Here is a 16262-nt window from a genome sequence, read left to right as displayed (position 1 = left end):
TACAAGGAAAACAAGTCCCTCCTTGCTAGACAACCAACTTCCATCAAGACAAGATTTGGGGAGCTTGGCTGGAACTCTGCCTCGTCCCACTCTCCTCCCTCCTCCAGTGTGCTGTGGTAGTGCGCATGGGTCTTGGAGTGAAACAGTCTGAATTCAAATCCCACATTTGCTGCCCTGGCACCAGGATCTTGGGCAAATCACCTCCTTTCTATCAGTCTTAATTGCCTTACTTGTAGGACGGGGATTATAACGCTAGACCCGTCTCAAAGGATTATTGTATGAATTAAGTAAAATAGTACATTTACCTACTTATCCAGTGCTTGACACGTTGTTATATTGCTATTACAACCTAAACTCTTAATCATAATACATTGCCCCAGGGGAAAAAAACAGCAACACTTTCTATACTTTTTTGGAAAGTATTTAAAATGACAGTTAAAGACCTAGACTTACCCAGAACCTACATTGATTGTCTAAGTTATCTGAAATAATGGATTAAGTAGGATTTTGTGGTCTAATCTGGGATATTAACCATAATGTATAATATTGTTTCAAAGGGAAAATGCCATCCAAATTTACACTGGTTTAGAAAACTAACTTTATGAATAGATCTCCTTTATAAATTAGAGGCTGCTCATAGTTTTCAGTAGAAATCAAATCCTAATAGACAGGAAAATAGGATGCTTTGAAAGTCCATTGGGACTTTTAGCAAAAAGATATATTGGCTGAGGTCTTTCTTTTCTCATAGAACTGCACTTATTCTATAATATATTCCTTGAGTGTTTGCAAAGTAGTTTTTATGGTGAAAGCATGATAAAATTAGTGTAATTATTTTCTAGTTATGCATCGACTATTAAGGTATAAAGCTTATACACCATGCCAATAAATAGGTTTCATTTTAGAAAGTATATTAAGGAAAGTAGAGAGAGAAGTGGCACTTAAGTTTCAAGAGGAGTACAGCACTCAGTGTCTTCAAGGATGTTAAGCCACGATTTCCATCCTTCCCAGGTGATGAGCCTGTCGCCCGCTCCCTTATCTCTGCTAATCAAGGCAGCACCAATTCTGACAGAGGAGATGTATGGAGATATCCAGCCAGCTGCCTGGGAGCTCCTGCTCAGCATGGATGAGCACATGGCAGGAGCGGCAGGTAAAGAAAGACTTCCTGGGACCTTGGTCCTGTTGCCACCCTTCCCAGTGTTTAAAAAAGAGAGAGATACATTCATTCCATATTCACTCCTAGCTCAGACATTGCTAGAACTCTAAACAGAGCTGCACACTATGGGGAGGCAGGCCTAGGTTCTGTGTGCACTCGTTTTCACTGTGTAGTTTGCATGAGAGCAGTGGGTCTCTCCCAAGGTGTTACCAAATTATAGAGAATAATTTTCCCCGGAACCTACATTTTCACTGTATTTCACGAAAGATAAAATTCTTTTTGTCTGTTGTGATTTCCCAGATTAATCATGAACCACCACCGTTACTTTATTAAATCTTATGCAAGTAATGTTCTATGCCCAAATTATAATATTAAAACAGAAGCTAAGTAGGGTCAGGCCTGGTTAGTACTTGGCTGGGAGACCACCTTGGAATACCAGGTGCTGTAGGCATTTAAAAAATATACACACACACACACACACACACACACACACACACGCATATAAATATATATATAATATCGAAACAAATTTGTCAAAATTTAAGTGACCTGTCCAAAGCCACATAGCTAGTAAATAAATGGTAGGTGCAAAATGTGAGTGCTTCACCGTTTTTCCACTTTTTGTACATATTCCTTGGTTATTTTCATTGTAAGATGAGCATAATAAAAATTCAAATAACACAAAAGTATATGAAGTTAAAAAATATCACCCTCTTTTCCATGAATTTCAGTACTTTCTCCCAGAGTATACAATTTTTTAGTTTCTCAGGATCTTTCTAGGGTGCACTAGGCATACATATGTATGTAAGTACATGTGTATATATTACATGTTTCCTTTTTCACACAAATAGGACATATCATTTGCACTTCTCATTTTTCATTTATAAGAGACCTCTTTTTTTAATTTGAAGAGTTTATTTGAGCAAAAATCAATTCAAATTGGGCAGCACCACACCAGAAGTTATGAGGAGCACTCTACCAACAGGAGGAGCTCAGGGAAAGACTTTTATGGAGAAAAGATAGAAGCAAAGAAAGACAGTAATTGATTAGCTGTAGTGTAAAACCTGGTTGGCTGATTGTGATTTTGTTCTCAGAGTGTTGATTTTATAACCCTGAGGCATTTCCACACTTACGTTTTTCTTGGCTTGCATAGGCTCCCACAGCATTAGAGCCACATCAGTCTAATGACCTTCTTGTTTAACTAACTTAACAATTCCCCGCTTTTGATATTAGCCTCATTGTGAAACTCATTGGTTACGTTGTCAGCTCCAGGGAAGCATTATTTTTACTATTCATCTCATTGGTCATCTGGTTTCTGTTTCTCTAAGCACAATGAGATCATCTGATGAGCAGCCAATGGCTGTGAGCATGCATTTAAGATCTTTAAGAGAACATAACACACCAGGGCGACTACAATGATACCTATTAGGAAGATAATACTAAAAGACTGAAGTATACTTTTTAGCCAGGCGCCCACCCGCCCTCCGCCCCACAAAACAAACCAATTAGTAGCAAATAAATCAAAGAATATACTTGAAGGGAAAACACCCTGTTTTAGCCAAGTGGCTTGTTTGTTAATTTCTTGTATTTGCTACAATACCAAAGGTGTTGATCCAGCTGCAGCATGGGGTATTTGCTATTGCATAAACTCCTCCTTGTTCGGTCAATCAGTAATCTTAAGCAATTATTACCTAAAATCACCTGAGCGAAAAAATTTAGTCCCTTTTGCTGTGTGGCTGTGGCCTTAGCAATAGATCCAGCAATAGTTGCCAGAGTTAAGGAGCCCTTTCTTGCCATGCATTCACAGAGAGAAAAACAATTAGCAAAAAGGCAAAAGGGGTACAGATTGCATATTCGTGCAGAAGGATGAAGGTCTTGATCTGTGATTTTAGAAGAGGTGTGAGATGCTGTCTGCTTCTAAGGAGGACCCTTTCCAGTCAGCTTTAATTTTAGATCTCCAGTCGGTGTGCAGCTCTAAGCATTTGGAGGAGCTCTTGTTAATTGGGAAATGAGGACCCAAGGTTCAAGTCCCTGAAGTTTGGCTGCCAGCTGGGTAGTGAGGAGAACCCGATATGATTGATCCCTTTCAAAGAGATTCAAGGACACCAGTCTTTGTTCTTAGTGATTTCAAATCAGAATGGTGGGGAAAAAAAATTGGAAATGTTAGTTTGGAGAGTTGTAACCAGATACTTGAGGAAACTAGGAGAATTCAGGATTCAATTTGGTGTACAGATATATAACAAAACCTCAACGACAATGACCGGGACTTGAATTCGATATCCACAAAGTTGTATTACAATTTTTCTCCTGAAACAATTTTTTTTTTCTCTGCAACCACCCATATATCTATCAGAGATAATCACAGAGATGAATTTGTTTGCAAAATAAGTCTAGTGTCATTAAAGTTGGCCTGATTATTTATATAAGTGCAATAAGAATAGTGATTGACCACATAGATTCTCTTTAAATCTGCTTTGCTGGAACTTTTCATAAAGAATCTTAGACTGGATTTTTAAAAGCCTCTTTAGGCTAAGAAGCCAAGTCAAAAACACCATCAGACTTGCCTGGAATACCTATATATTTGGGTAAGTTCCTATCTTTTTATAATCCCCACGATATCTTGAGTATCCTGGGCCTGCCAGGAAGTGACTTTCCTTACTCACCTAGTAAGGCTGCAGAGAACCCCATAAGCAAGGTACTGGGCCAGTTTTTCCAAGAAGCTTTTATTGCTTCCATAAGGTTAACCTTAGTCCTTTAAAACCGTCTGGTCATTTCTGATTTTAAGCATACTTTCAAATATGACACTCCGGTCAAAGCCTTAGTAATATAACTAGTGTTCCCATTGTGTTCTGTTATAAGGAGAACAGACGCTTATTGAGCTTTTGCTAATAATTCTTTTGCCATAAAAATAAGAATATTCAATAACTTTCTGAATTCTGGAAGGATCAGATAGGGAGAAAAAGTGAATGTTTCAATTCTGCTTACAGAGATATGATTTTAAGAATTATACTGTAAACCATAGATAGTTCAAGAGAAAAGAGAAAATCTGGAAGAATAAAACATTAAGGAACCAGCAATGTTTCAAAGAAAAGTTGTAAAAAATATATAATCATTCATCAGTTCATTCAATCCCATGTTATTAATTCTTGTTCTACTTGAACCTAGTTATTCCATTAGTTCTGGAACTTCTTACTCAGCTAAGTGTTATGATCTTAAAGTTATCAGAAGCCTATATTCTAGAGCACTTGTCTGAGTCCTTTTCATGAATCTCTCTGAAGATGAAGCATCTTTGCAAAAGCATCAGAAAAAAGCAATAACTGTCTATAAATGACAAAAAGACTTGAGAAAATAGTCATGATTAAAGATCTGATGAGAGTTCATTTGATAAGGAAATGTATTTACTTCTGTGGCATATAATAATTTAGGATAATAATTGGACAGTAAAAGCATTGGCGAATTTCTAGAAACTTGAGTTTCTAGAATACCTATATTAGTAACATATTCCTACACATATAACTTAAGAAGGTTTATCATCACTTCTTATTGACAATACTTCCTACATAATTTAGCATACCAAATAAGCTTGATTAGTTTAACATCTCTCTTTTACAAGGTGGGAGACAAATTCTTTGAGATTTTTTTAGGGGCTTTCAGGGAAATCTAAAGTTACTTTGAGGTCAAAAAGACTCCATTTAGAATTTGATTTTGAGAAGTTGTCAAAATGTAAAAAAAAAAAAAAGAACATTTGACTAAATAGGATCTTGAACCATTATGAAATATGCTTAATTATCTATTTAACTAAAATGACAATAGAAGATTTTAAAGGCAAATACAAAAGGTTAATAGCTATGAACAAAACTTAGCTCTTTTAGTATTGATAAGACTGGGCTTTCTTAAGTAATCAAAGGCCTGAAGAAGACAACAAGAAGCACAGTATATTATTTTGGTAAGACACAAAATCTTTGCTTTCCAGGTAGATTGATTACTCGAAAAGTAAAAAAAAAAAAACAAACACCTTTCACAATCTTTTATCAACAGCAGACCAGTAGTCCCAGAAAACTTTGTCCTTTTCACAGAGAAAAAAACAAATTCTAATTTTTTACTTTTGATATACTTTTGATATTCAAACTCATTCTTTATTTTTATTTTTATTTTTTATTAGATGAGACAACCCTTGGTTGACCTCACAGATTGCAAGGACCTTGTCAGCTTACAATCCCTTATTTTTTTATTTTTTACACCTACAGCACCTGGTCTTCCTAGGTGGTCTCCCATCCAAGTAGTAATCAGGCCCGACCCTGCTTAGCTTCCGAGATTAGACATCAAACTCATTCTTTAAAATGTTAAATACATGCACTGCAAGTTCAGTCATCTTGACCACACGTAAAATTCTTTTTCCAAGGTTCCTTTTCCACACACCTCTACAGCTTTTAAAATATCCATTCAGGTTTTGTCCTTTTTTTTTTTTCTTTTTCCTTCTAGAATAACTAGTTATTTTACTTTCTTTGCACAATTGTTTCTTTTCATCTTTACTATATCCAAGTAGTTTTAATTACATATATAGATTAGAATTCTTAACCCTTTCAAAGCCTTTATTCCTAGTGAAAACTAAGAAGTAAACATTGTGAACCGTTGTTATGCCAACGTTGTGTGGATTGACAAATTTATAAATACATTTCACAATTTCTAGAATTATATTTTTCCTCATAGTAAAATTTTCAGTGTGGCACAAAGCATATTTATTAATAGACCCAAATATCTTTAGTTCCTCTGTAAAAAGAAGCCAAAAGTGGATAAATCTATGCTCAGTAATTAATGTTTTAATATTTTATCTTTTTTGGTAAAGATTTAGGTATTCAGTGAATATTCATCATTTAATTTATCTCAATGTAACTTTGTTTTCAAATTACCAAAAATATTTTGGAAGCTATTTTGAAGTAGACATCATAAAGCATAATTATTATTGAAAGTTTATTTTTAACTTTTACTTACATCTATTTAATTACTTGTTTTTTAGATTACTCATGAAAATTTCACGAGACATTAAAGAGCTAACCATCATCTTTCTTGCTAACAATTCTATAGGAGATAACATCATCTTATTTGACTTTTAGTAAACCTAGGTAGAATAAAAGTATTATATTCAATTCTGATAGAGCTTTTTACAAATTAATTTTGGCAATACCACTCATAAGTAGAAAAATATCACACATTTACAACATAAACACATAGACATACATAACCATATAGACAGATACAGAGATCTTATAGTTTTCATTTTAAAATTTTATCCATGAAACAGGTACAGTAATGAAAAACTGACTAGTTTATGAAAGAACAGTTGTACCGAAATTGTGTTTCTAGTAGATAGAATAAGTTAAGTTTACCTGCTCAGATGGCTAAAGCTTTTACTAATATTTGTGTAAAAATACTTAAGATTTTTCATTTACCTGGTTTTTTAAATAGCTTCTTCTCCCCTCCCCGCCATAAGGATAAACTCTCTGAAGTTTGTATTTCAAGAACGGCTCTCTGTTCCTAGAGAAGACAGGTAGAATATGTACATCTCAAAGGCACAGAGAAGGGATGCAAGTTTATCCAAGAAGGGCTTCTGCTTTCTAAATCCATATTTTTTTTACAATATCTGCAAACGTTTTTAAATGAATAGTTTTTGAAATTGGTAAAAAGGATAGGTGGGCTTTAAATTGTTTCTAGAGCTTCATTTCTGTTGTTGTAAAGACTTGATTTGTTAGACAAGCACAGTTTTTAATTCCTCAAAGAACCGCGTTGCAACCTGATAATAAAGACCCAGCCATCTAACCATATTATCCTTGATTTGCTTCTTTACATCAGGAAGAAGATCTTGAACTAAGATAGAAATAAAAAGATTTCTACATTCTAGATTTAGAGCTGTATTTCTTTGAAACATTTCAGTAAATCTTTCCACATTTCTATCTGACCATATTTTGGGGGGCCCCAACCTGATGATTGCCAAGCCAAATTCTCAGGACACAAAACAAGACAAACATGAAGGCAGTAGCTATTCCTGAGAGAGAAAGAATCAATACCCAACGTTTTTTTTTCTTCCTGCCAATCTGAATTTATAAAGGAAGGGACAGCAAGAATTTTTACCTTCCTGTCTCAACCAGGCACCATAGATAGAGATCTGGGAAAGCTGACTTTTATAAAAATTCATACCTTTTGCCAGCTTCTGCCAATCTTCCCAGGGTGCCATCAGTAGGCTCTGGAGTGAATCGGGTGTCTCAGCAGGTATTGTCCTAGTCACCAGTAACTGTCGAGGAGGGAAAATTATTTTTCCTTTGTGTTTTATAATGAGTGCCTGCTGAGATCACTTTTTCTCTAGGGTACCTCATAAATGGATAAGCTTATCTAGGATAGTTAAAACTTCTCCGCTGTGGCCACTGAAATTTAAGATTATCTTTGATAAGGTTAACACGCTTGTTCAACCTTAAAACAAAATTTTATTCACCTAAGGCCTCATACTAGACCCAGTCCAGATTAAGTTGGACCAGCCTGGTTTTTAAGACTGATCCAATCTGACTCAGGCTGGTTTCTGGACCCAGTCCAGAAAAAGAAATGTTCAAATAAATTCTGAAGGCTCATGGCACAAAAGCTAAGATAACTTAAATGACGTATTGAGACTTTGGGGAAAAGTATAAGAGAGATTTTAAATTATGTTTTTATAATTTCCACAGGCTCCTCCATCTATGCTATAGAGAATTTATATATATATCTCATTATTCATTAGCTTTATAATTTATGGCCCCAACTTTTCTATAGTGACATTTATATTTTCTGGAAATTAAAAAAAAATGGTACTATGATTTATGAAATCTTTTTTAGCTTCTCAATCTCTTCTATTTCTAGGAAGGTTAAAAGTTTCTAATAGAGTCTACAATGTGGATATTATTTTTATTATCATTAATGCAACTGAGATAGTTTTTCATTGATATTTTTATGTATTGTCCCAGGATTACTATGAGATGACTCTAGGCATTTCACTATCTAGTTTCCTTTTTTTATTTGTTTCCTCTGGCATTTACTTTTCACTATAAACCAAAGGAAGCTTTGCATACAATAAGCTATTCTACTGAAATATCATGCTGTCCCTGCCCTTTTACCAGATATTGGAAGATTGTGGATTTCACAAAGGCTGATGTTTGGTTTCCAGTGCTGAGACACGTTTGCTTTTGCTGATGCTAGTGGCCTGGTTCTATTAGCTCATGAGGCATTTTCAAGAAATAGGAGCAAATTCCCCTTCTCTCCATCCTCAGAAATCAAGCAAAATTAAAAGATGGGTAGCTGATGAACTGTTGACTGTCTCTAGCTGCCATGTTCCTGCTGTGTGCGGTGAAAGTCCCTGAGGCCGTGTCCGACATGCTAATGTCCGAGTTCCACCATCCAGAGACTGTGCAGAGGCTGAACGCTGTCCTCAAGTTCCACACGCTCTGGCGGTTTCGCTATCAGGTCTGGCCCCGGATGGAGGAGGGAGCACAGCAGATTTTTAAGGTGAGGGGTACTTCCCACATAGGAATTAGATTAGCAAATCCAACCTAAGGCTTGTTGAAATGCTTTTACCACAAATCTGCGGTGTATGGCCCAAGAGATGCTTCTTTTTTTCTCTCTCTGAGTATATAAGTAAAACTAACATATATGAATGAATTCTCGTTATTAAAAAATTAAAATATAGAAGAATGTAGAGTGAGAAAATCAATTATCTGTAAAGTCTAAATGTTTCTCCCATCCCCTGAGGTAAGTACATAATGTTTGGGGTATAAACATCTAAACATTTTGCTGTATGTATATAACAGATAGATGTTTTTTGGAGGATGTGATGATTAACACAAATAGAGATCATGTAGTTGAAATTCTTTATTTTATTAATAAATACACTGAGGCCCAGAGAGGTTCATCCTAAATTCTGTAACATCCTGTGTGCCCTAAAATTATGTCATAATTAAGACTCATTCAAGCTTATTCTTCATCTTACTCAACTAATTCTTCTGATATCAACTAACAGATCCCGCCTCCCAGCATAAACTTCACCCTGCCCTCACCAGTGCTTGGAATGCCATCTGTCCCAATGTTTGACCCCCCATGGGTCCCTCAGTGCAGCGGGAGTGTCCAGGACCCCATTAATGAAGACCAGTCTGTGAGTAACAGGCATTTTCTTTCCCACATCTTGATGCTCCATAGTGTACATATAAGAATGAGGAACAATGAATATGTAAGATGATTTGTTTATATTTGTCATAAAAATGCAATAACAACACAGAAAATCACCCACAAAAGGTTTTTGTTCTTGTGAATACAATAGAAGGAACTAACATCTGGTAGTGAGCATTTGCAGACCTCCAAACCCGCACAGTTTTGTTTTATAATTAAAGAAATAGCCACCTAATGAAGCTATTAAAAGTATTAGGCATTGATTTCTTGGTCAAAGGTAACACTTTTGCTTCCATTTATTATAAAATAAACATATTCATTTAACCTATAATACATAAGCTATCTAAAAGTTATTGATATTGACCCTGGACAAATAAGAAGAACTGGCAGTTCTTGTTTCTTGTTTGGACCTTGGTCTGTTCTTCATCTTGTTGATCATCAGTATCATTATCACAAACATCACTCTGAGACCTCAGGTCATAGCTACCCTAATGTAGCACTGCTATATGTAATATAATGCATAAACAGTTAAGTTTAGAATGCAGTCTATTTGTAGGCAAGAACCAAGAATATGTAGGTGCCTTTTGAAAAAAATGAATCCTAAAAATATGCTTTTTTCACCTGTCAAATAGCATTTTTTCTATATTGCAAGAGTAATGTAGAAAATTTGGGAAATCTATGATTATTTCTTCAATTAAATTTACATGGGATTTAGGGCAATTGGTACATAACTATTAAAGATTTTTGCTCTATCTCATAAAATAGCCCCAGGAATGTTGTACCATTTTACCCTTCTAAAAATAAAATAGGAAAGTGTCTTCTTTATTCACATTAACTAGAGTTATTTTTTAATACCACTTTGAATGGCAAAAAACAAAGTTATTGGTGTTTTTATTCATACTTCTTTAGAAAGTTAATTGAATATGTTGATTGAACATGTTGCATATCAAATATACGTTTTCTAGACAGTGTAGTTTTCTTTGGAGAAAAACTGTTTGTTTAAACTCTTTACCATCAAAATTTTTTATTTTAATTCTACTGCATACGATACCTTTGTATCTGATGGGTTTTGTTTCAAAGAGAAAGGCATACCTGGTTCTTCCCCCATATGTGCAGTAATTCCAGCATTTGAACCACTGGTGTAATGATCTTTGATTTTTCTCTCATACAGGTGATGGATTCATTTGACCCAAGCACACTCTCTATCCCAAGTTCACAATGAATTTCAAACCAAGTCCCCTAATTCTATATCCAGTTATTTTTCTCTCATTCCATAACTGTTAGCTTACCTTATTATAATAAACTGTCTTAACCCCTGACTTTGAAAATGAATTGCTGTTTGGCCCATCAAATGCCCTTAATTGATGTTGTGCCATTCATCATAGGAAAATTTTAGTCTTGTGTTAAAAGACTAAAAACCTTTAGTCTTATTCATTAAAGGGGATTCCATAAATGCAGCCCTTTAGAAGAGTGACCAACACCCCTTGTCTGTCTATAAAACCCTGTATATTACTACTAGCTATTAAAGAGATATGGAATTGCTATTGTGCATAGACATTGCTTCACATTGGTAACAAAGAACTACAGTGATTGTTTCCCTGTTCTGAGACCACTGACTTTGTCCCCAAAGCTATTGGAACTTGTCTCAGCATAATCATCATGGATAAAGGAGAAATAAAATAGCCATTTTGCGTAGTGACTCATCTCTCCTTTATTCTTCCTTGTTATGCCTTTACTGCTGGCAAACAGTCAAATTTTACATTCAACCTTAGTAACACTATTCTCTCTCATAATTTCCATTCAGTAACTTTGTTTCTACAAACGTTGTTAAGTATTTACACTGTGCCATTGTATTTATCTAAAAATATTAAGTATTTACAGTGTGGTAGTTACTTGAGATACAAAAGTGAAATAAATTACATAACTAATTGGTTTTTATGAGAGATAGATCTAAGTAAGAGAAAGTCCTAACTTTCTCTTTTATTAATCTTATGAAATAAATGTCCTTCGTGTAAAGCCAGTTCAAAAAATTTTGGAAATGAATAGAGTATTACATTTTTTATTTGATTTTAATGTTTAAAGAGGAGATCATTGACATCTCCCTTTGGTGAAATAAGGTTCTTGCCAGAAATTACAGATGTTCTTGAAAGATTATTCTGATTAAATGAAAAAGAATCACTTAGTTGTACATAATCTGAAATCCTGGTAGAAGAAACAAATAAATTTCCATGATACTAGATCGTGGATGCCCTATCATTTCCTGAGGACAAACTACCATATTTGTGTAATTCATTGGAACACGATTTATGTCTTGCAGAAGAGTTGCTGTTAAATAAACTTGCCTTTATGTCTCTATAGAAATCCTTTTCAGCCCGGGCTGTGTCCCGCTCCCATCAAAGGGCAGAACATATATTAAAGAACTTGCAACAAGAGGAAGAGAAGAAACGTCTTGGTCGAGAAGCCAGCCTCATCACCGCCATCCCCATCACCCAGGAGGCTTGTTATGAGCCCACCTGCACACCCAACTCAGAGCCAGAAGAAGAAGGTGCCCTCTATACACGGGACTTCTTGGGAGGCTGAGTCACAAGAATGGAAAAGGACTTGCTTTGAAATAAACATAGATAGTTTTATGTGAAATGAGATGATATGTTCCCTCTATCTCCCTCTCACCTCCTGACACTGTCCAAAGAGAGAAACTTTTTTTTTCTAAATGATTATAGTTGGCCTGTTTACAGAGGAGGATGTTAGCCATGAATGAACCAATATGAGAATGGACCAAGTAGTGATAATGATTCAGGGAACAGCTGAATTCAGAGTGTTTATTAAAGTAGATGCAGTCAATTCTTTCACCATTAAAAATGGGGTTAGTCCATTAATTACTTTCAACCTGCACAAGTGCAGACAATCTATTGGTATCAAAAAAATGACTTAGTAATCATTCTAAATTCAGTGATTCTCTACCCTGCTTTTGTGAAATCTTTCGGAGAAATTTTCTGTCTTTCTGTAATTTCTTTCCTTTTCTAAGTACACTCCAAATTGCTTAAGCTTTATGCTCTGAAAGCAGTATACACATGTGATGTAAGATACAACTATAGTTGTGATGATAACCATTTTGGTTATAAAACCAAAGTTTACATTCTCCATTTTCTTTGCCAGTAGAAGAAGTCACCAATCTGGCATCCCGCCGACTGTCTGTCAGTCCATCCTGTACCTCCAGCACTTCCCATAGGAATTACTCCTTCCGCCGAGGGTCGGTCTGGTCTGTGCGTTCAGCTGTCAGTGCTGAAGGTACGTATTCTTGCAAATGTGTTATTTATTCCATGTGACTTGTGTGTTTCGAAACATTTTCTAGTTAATATTATCTCACTTTATTACACTGCACTCTTGTCATTAAATAACTTGCTTCATGACTTGAAGTTTTAAAAAAAATATTGGATTGAGTGGAACCCTAAAAAAAAGTATCATTGATTTTACCCAGCAATTGTACTTTATAAGTTGGCTGTATTTTAATTACATTTCATGTAATCATACTGCTGAGGTTTCAGTAGACATTATTCTAACCAGTTAACAGTTTTCTCCCCTGGCTACATATTACAATCAACTGAGGAGCTTTTAAAAAAAATGCCCAAGCCACACCCAAGACCAAATCAGAATATCTAAGGGTGGGACCCACACTCCAGTTTTTTTAAAATCTACTCAGGGTGTTCCAGTGTGTGGCCAAGACCGAGTAGGATGCTTTAAGATGCTGTGCTGGAATAATTAAACAACTAAAGGAAGTCCAAAATTCATACTTCTCCTGTAATGAAATCTGATTTCAGGGGAGAAATGTAATGCTCTTCAGTCCCGAGAATTTAAAAAATATGCTTCTCTAATGATGTACAGCTGTCTGGGGCTAACTGCTTCATGATTAGGAAAATTTCATCACTGATTTATAAAGGCATCAAAAAGTTGTACAAAAATGATGCTTTATGATTATACAGATTTCATCACTGATTTCTAAAGTCATATTAAAAAGTTTTACAGAAACCAATAGTTCTCAACCCTTGTTTGCACAACCCTCGGGAACTTCAAAAAGGACCATTGCTAATTAATCACAGCTTATGGAGACAGGGCCCAAGGCACATGTATATTGTTTATAACACCTTTATTGAGATATTTACATACCACAAAATTTACCCTTTTGAAATATACAATGCAGTGATTATTAGGATATTCATAGAGTTGCAATCATCATCACTATTTAATTTTAGAATATTTTTGTCATCCCCAAAAGAGAGTCTTATACTCATTAGTCATTTGTTATCTACCACTTCCCTCAAGCCCTGGCAAGAAATAATCTTTTTATTTCTATGGATTTGCCTAGTCTGTACATGTCATATAAATAGAAACATACATTATGTGGCCTTTTGTGACTGGATTCTTTGACTCAGCATAATTTTTTTCAATATTGTCACATATTGTTGCATGTATCAATTCTTCATTTCTTTTTATTACCAGATAGTATTCTATTTATTGATATACCATATTTTATCAATTCACCTGTTAGTGAACTTTTGGATTGTTTATACTTTTTGCTATTAGTAATTAATTATGCTGCTATGAACAGTTATGTACAGATTTTGTGAGGAAAACTACCAAGCTGTTTCCACAGTGGCTATGTAAAGATACAAGATGTTTCCAAAGATACTATGTAAAGCATTCATGTGAACAGTAAAAGATCTGCATTCTAAAGCAAAGCATATTTTCTAAAAACCAAATCATTACTTAAGAATTTCTCCATACAACAAATTTCTCCACATCCTTGAATAGCCATAATAATCTTGGAAATGAAGAACAAAATGAGAAGACTCACATTTCCCAATTTCAAAACTTAACTACGAAGTTGTAGTGATCAAGATTCTGTGGTCTTATGTAAGGATGGACATACAGATCAATGGAATAAAATTGAACAACCAGAAATAAACTATTACATTTATATTGATTTTGTGTTTGAAAAGAATGCCGAGAAAATTAAATGGGGAAAGAATAGTCTTTTCAACAAATGGCGCTGGGACAACTAGATATCTATATACAAAAAAACGTTAAATAAGTAGGCCTTGAGCTAAGAAGTTATGGTTATGTTAGACTTACAATACTGAAAAAAGCACCCTGATTATGTCTTCCTCTTCAGATGAGGAGCACACCACCGAACACACCCCAAACCACCATGTGCCTCAGCCCCCACAGGCGGTGTTCCCAGCATGCATCTGTGCAGCAGTGCTCCCCATTGTTCATCTCATGGAGGATGGTGAGGTGCGAGAAGATGGAGTAGCAGGTACAGTTTTACTTGTAAAAACATTAATACTCAAATAAAATACATAGGCTGTTTCTCGGATGTAGGACAGTAGATTGTTCTTGAAGACGTTAACTACTGGTCACATGTTGAGTTGTTTTATGCACATATTATAATTACGAGTTTGTAGTGTACTGTGTTAACACTACTTTCTCCTCTTCCTACCACTTTGATGACTAACAAATGGCATTTAAAATAGCTAGTTGGGTCCAGGAGCATTATTTATAACCAGAGAACAAAACAACATTAATTTGGCCACATAGAAGCCAAAGAGTGATTTTGGCCACCTTAGAAATCTTAGCCATTAGCTTGACACCACCAATGTCATCTTTCCCACTTGATTACCTGTCCAGAGATGCTACCTAAAGAGAATAGTTGCAAGACAAAATGATAAACTAGGGGCAGAGGTGAGTTACATTTGTAACAGACAGCAAATATTAATAATAAAATTTAAAAACCCTATAACTAAGTATTTATTTTTTAAAACTCCAATAGGAAAATGGGCAAAAGATATAGACACAATCCTATGGCCAATAACATCTGTAAACAACATTGCTATGTAAAACAATGAAATCTTTCATTTTAGCTAAAATATTTCAAAGATTATTTTAAATGAAACTACCTGTAGTTGGTAAAGATTCAGAGAAAAGAATATTTTCACACTTTGCAGATGGTAGTGTAAAATTAGATACAAGCATTTTGGAACAGAGTTTTATGAAATGTGTCAAAAACCTAAAAAGTATGAAAACCCTTTAACATAGATTTTGACTTCTAGCAGTTTCCTAAGGCAATAACGAGGACTCTATAAAGGTTTGTCTAGGACAGTCTACTTTGCACATAATTTAAAATAACAAATATATGAAAAGAGTTTAAATGTCCATAACAGGCAATTAATCATAGTACCTCTGTATGACAGGATTTTTTGCACATTAGAATATTAACATAGAAAGAGTTCAATATATTGCTAAGTAAAAAACTGAGTACCAAAGAATATTTTCTATATAATATTATTTTAAAATACATGTAAATATATATATCACATGTATGAAAGGACACACTCCAAAATGTTTGTAGTTGTTTCTGTGATTGGTAGACTTACGAGTCTTATTTTCCTCTTCGGTTTTTTTTTCTGTACATTTCATGTTTCAAGCATGAAACTGCCTTACTTCAGCAATGTGAATAAAAATAATATCATAAAGGTAGTTTTGTAACCAATTTCAACCTAAGAAAAACCCACGCCTATTTTAATTATTTATAAAAGTACATAAAAACTAAAACCTATATTTACATCTCTTGTTAATATTATTATATCGCTCTTAATTTTAATTGGATGGTTAGTTTCTGAAGCAAAAAAAAAGTTAGTATTTATTTAAAATACAGGCTGAATGATAAATTCATGCTAAATTCTATACCCCTAGTTTAGAAAACTAAACTAAATAAACCATTTAGACTGAGGTTCATTCAATGCTTACCAACCATTCACTTTTATCCACCTGCTTTCTTAGCCTGGGCACTTCCAGGCAATTGTAGCCTGACCACCTTCCCCAAAGAAGTAGCACTGTCTTTCACATTAGGAATAATTATTTATTACTA

At 34.8% G+C, this 16262-nt stretch overlaps 1 protein-coding gene across 2 annotated transcripts in view; it reads left to right on the top strand.

Annotated features, from left to right (window-relative positions):
* UNC80 (unc-80 homolog, NALCN channel complex subunit) overlaps positions 1-16262 on the top strand; it is a 188215-nt gene that overhangs the window by 116656 nt on the left and 55297 nt on the right. For both annotated transcript variants that reach the window (XM_011369629.1, XM_011369628.1), the window contains exons 30-35: positions 1009-1147; positions 8499-8680; positions 9192-9323; positions 11696-11882; positions 12494-12625; positions 14508-14651. In XM_011369629.1, coding sequence (XP_011367931.1) covers positions 1009-1147; positions 8499-8680; positions 9192-9323; positions 11696-11882; positions 12494-12625; positions 14508-14651 — 916 coding nt within the window. The remainder of the gene's footprint in view (positions 1-1008; positions 1148-8498; positions 8681-9191; positions 9324-11695; positions 11883-12493; positions 12626-14507; positions 14652-16262) is intronic.

Source organism: Pteropus vampyrus, unplaced genomic scaffold, assembly GCF_000151845.1.
Source record: "Pteropus vampyrus isolate Shadow unplaced genomic scaffold, Pvam_2.0 Scaffold152, whole genome shotgun sequence".
Taxonomy (NCBI): domain Eukaryota; kingdom Metazoa; phylum Chordata; class Mammalia; order Chiroptera; family Pteropodidae; genus Pteropus; species Pteropus vampyrus.
This window is presented reverse-complemented; position numbering and strand designations above follow the sequence as displayed.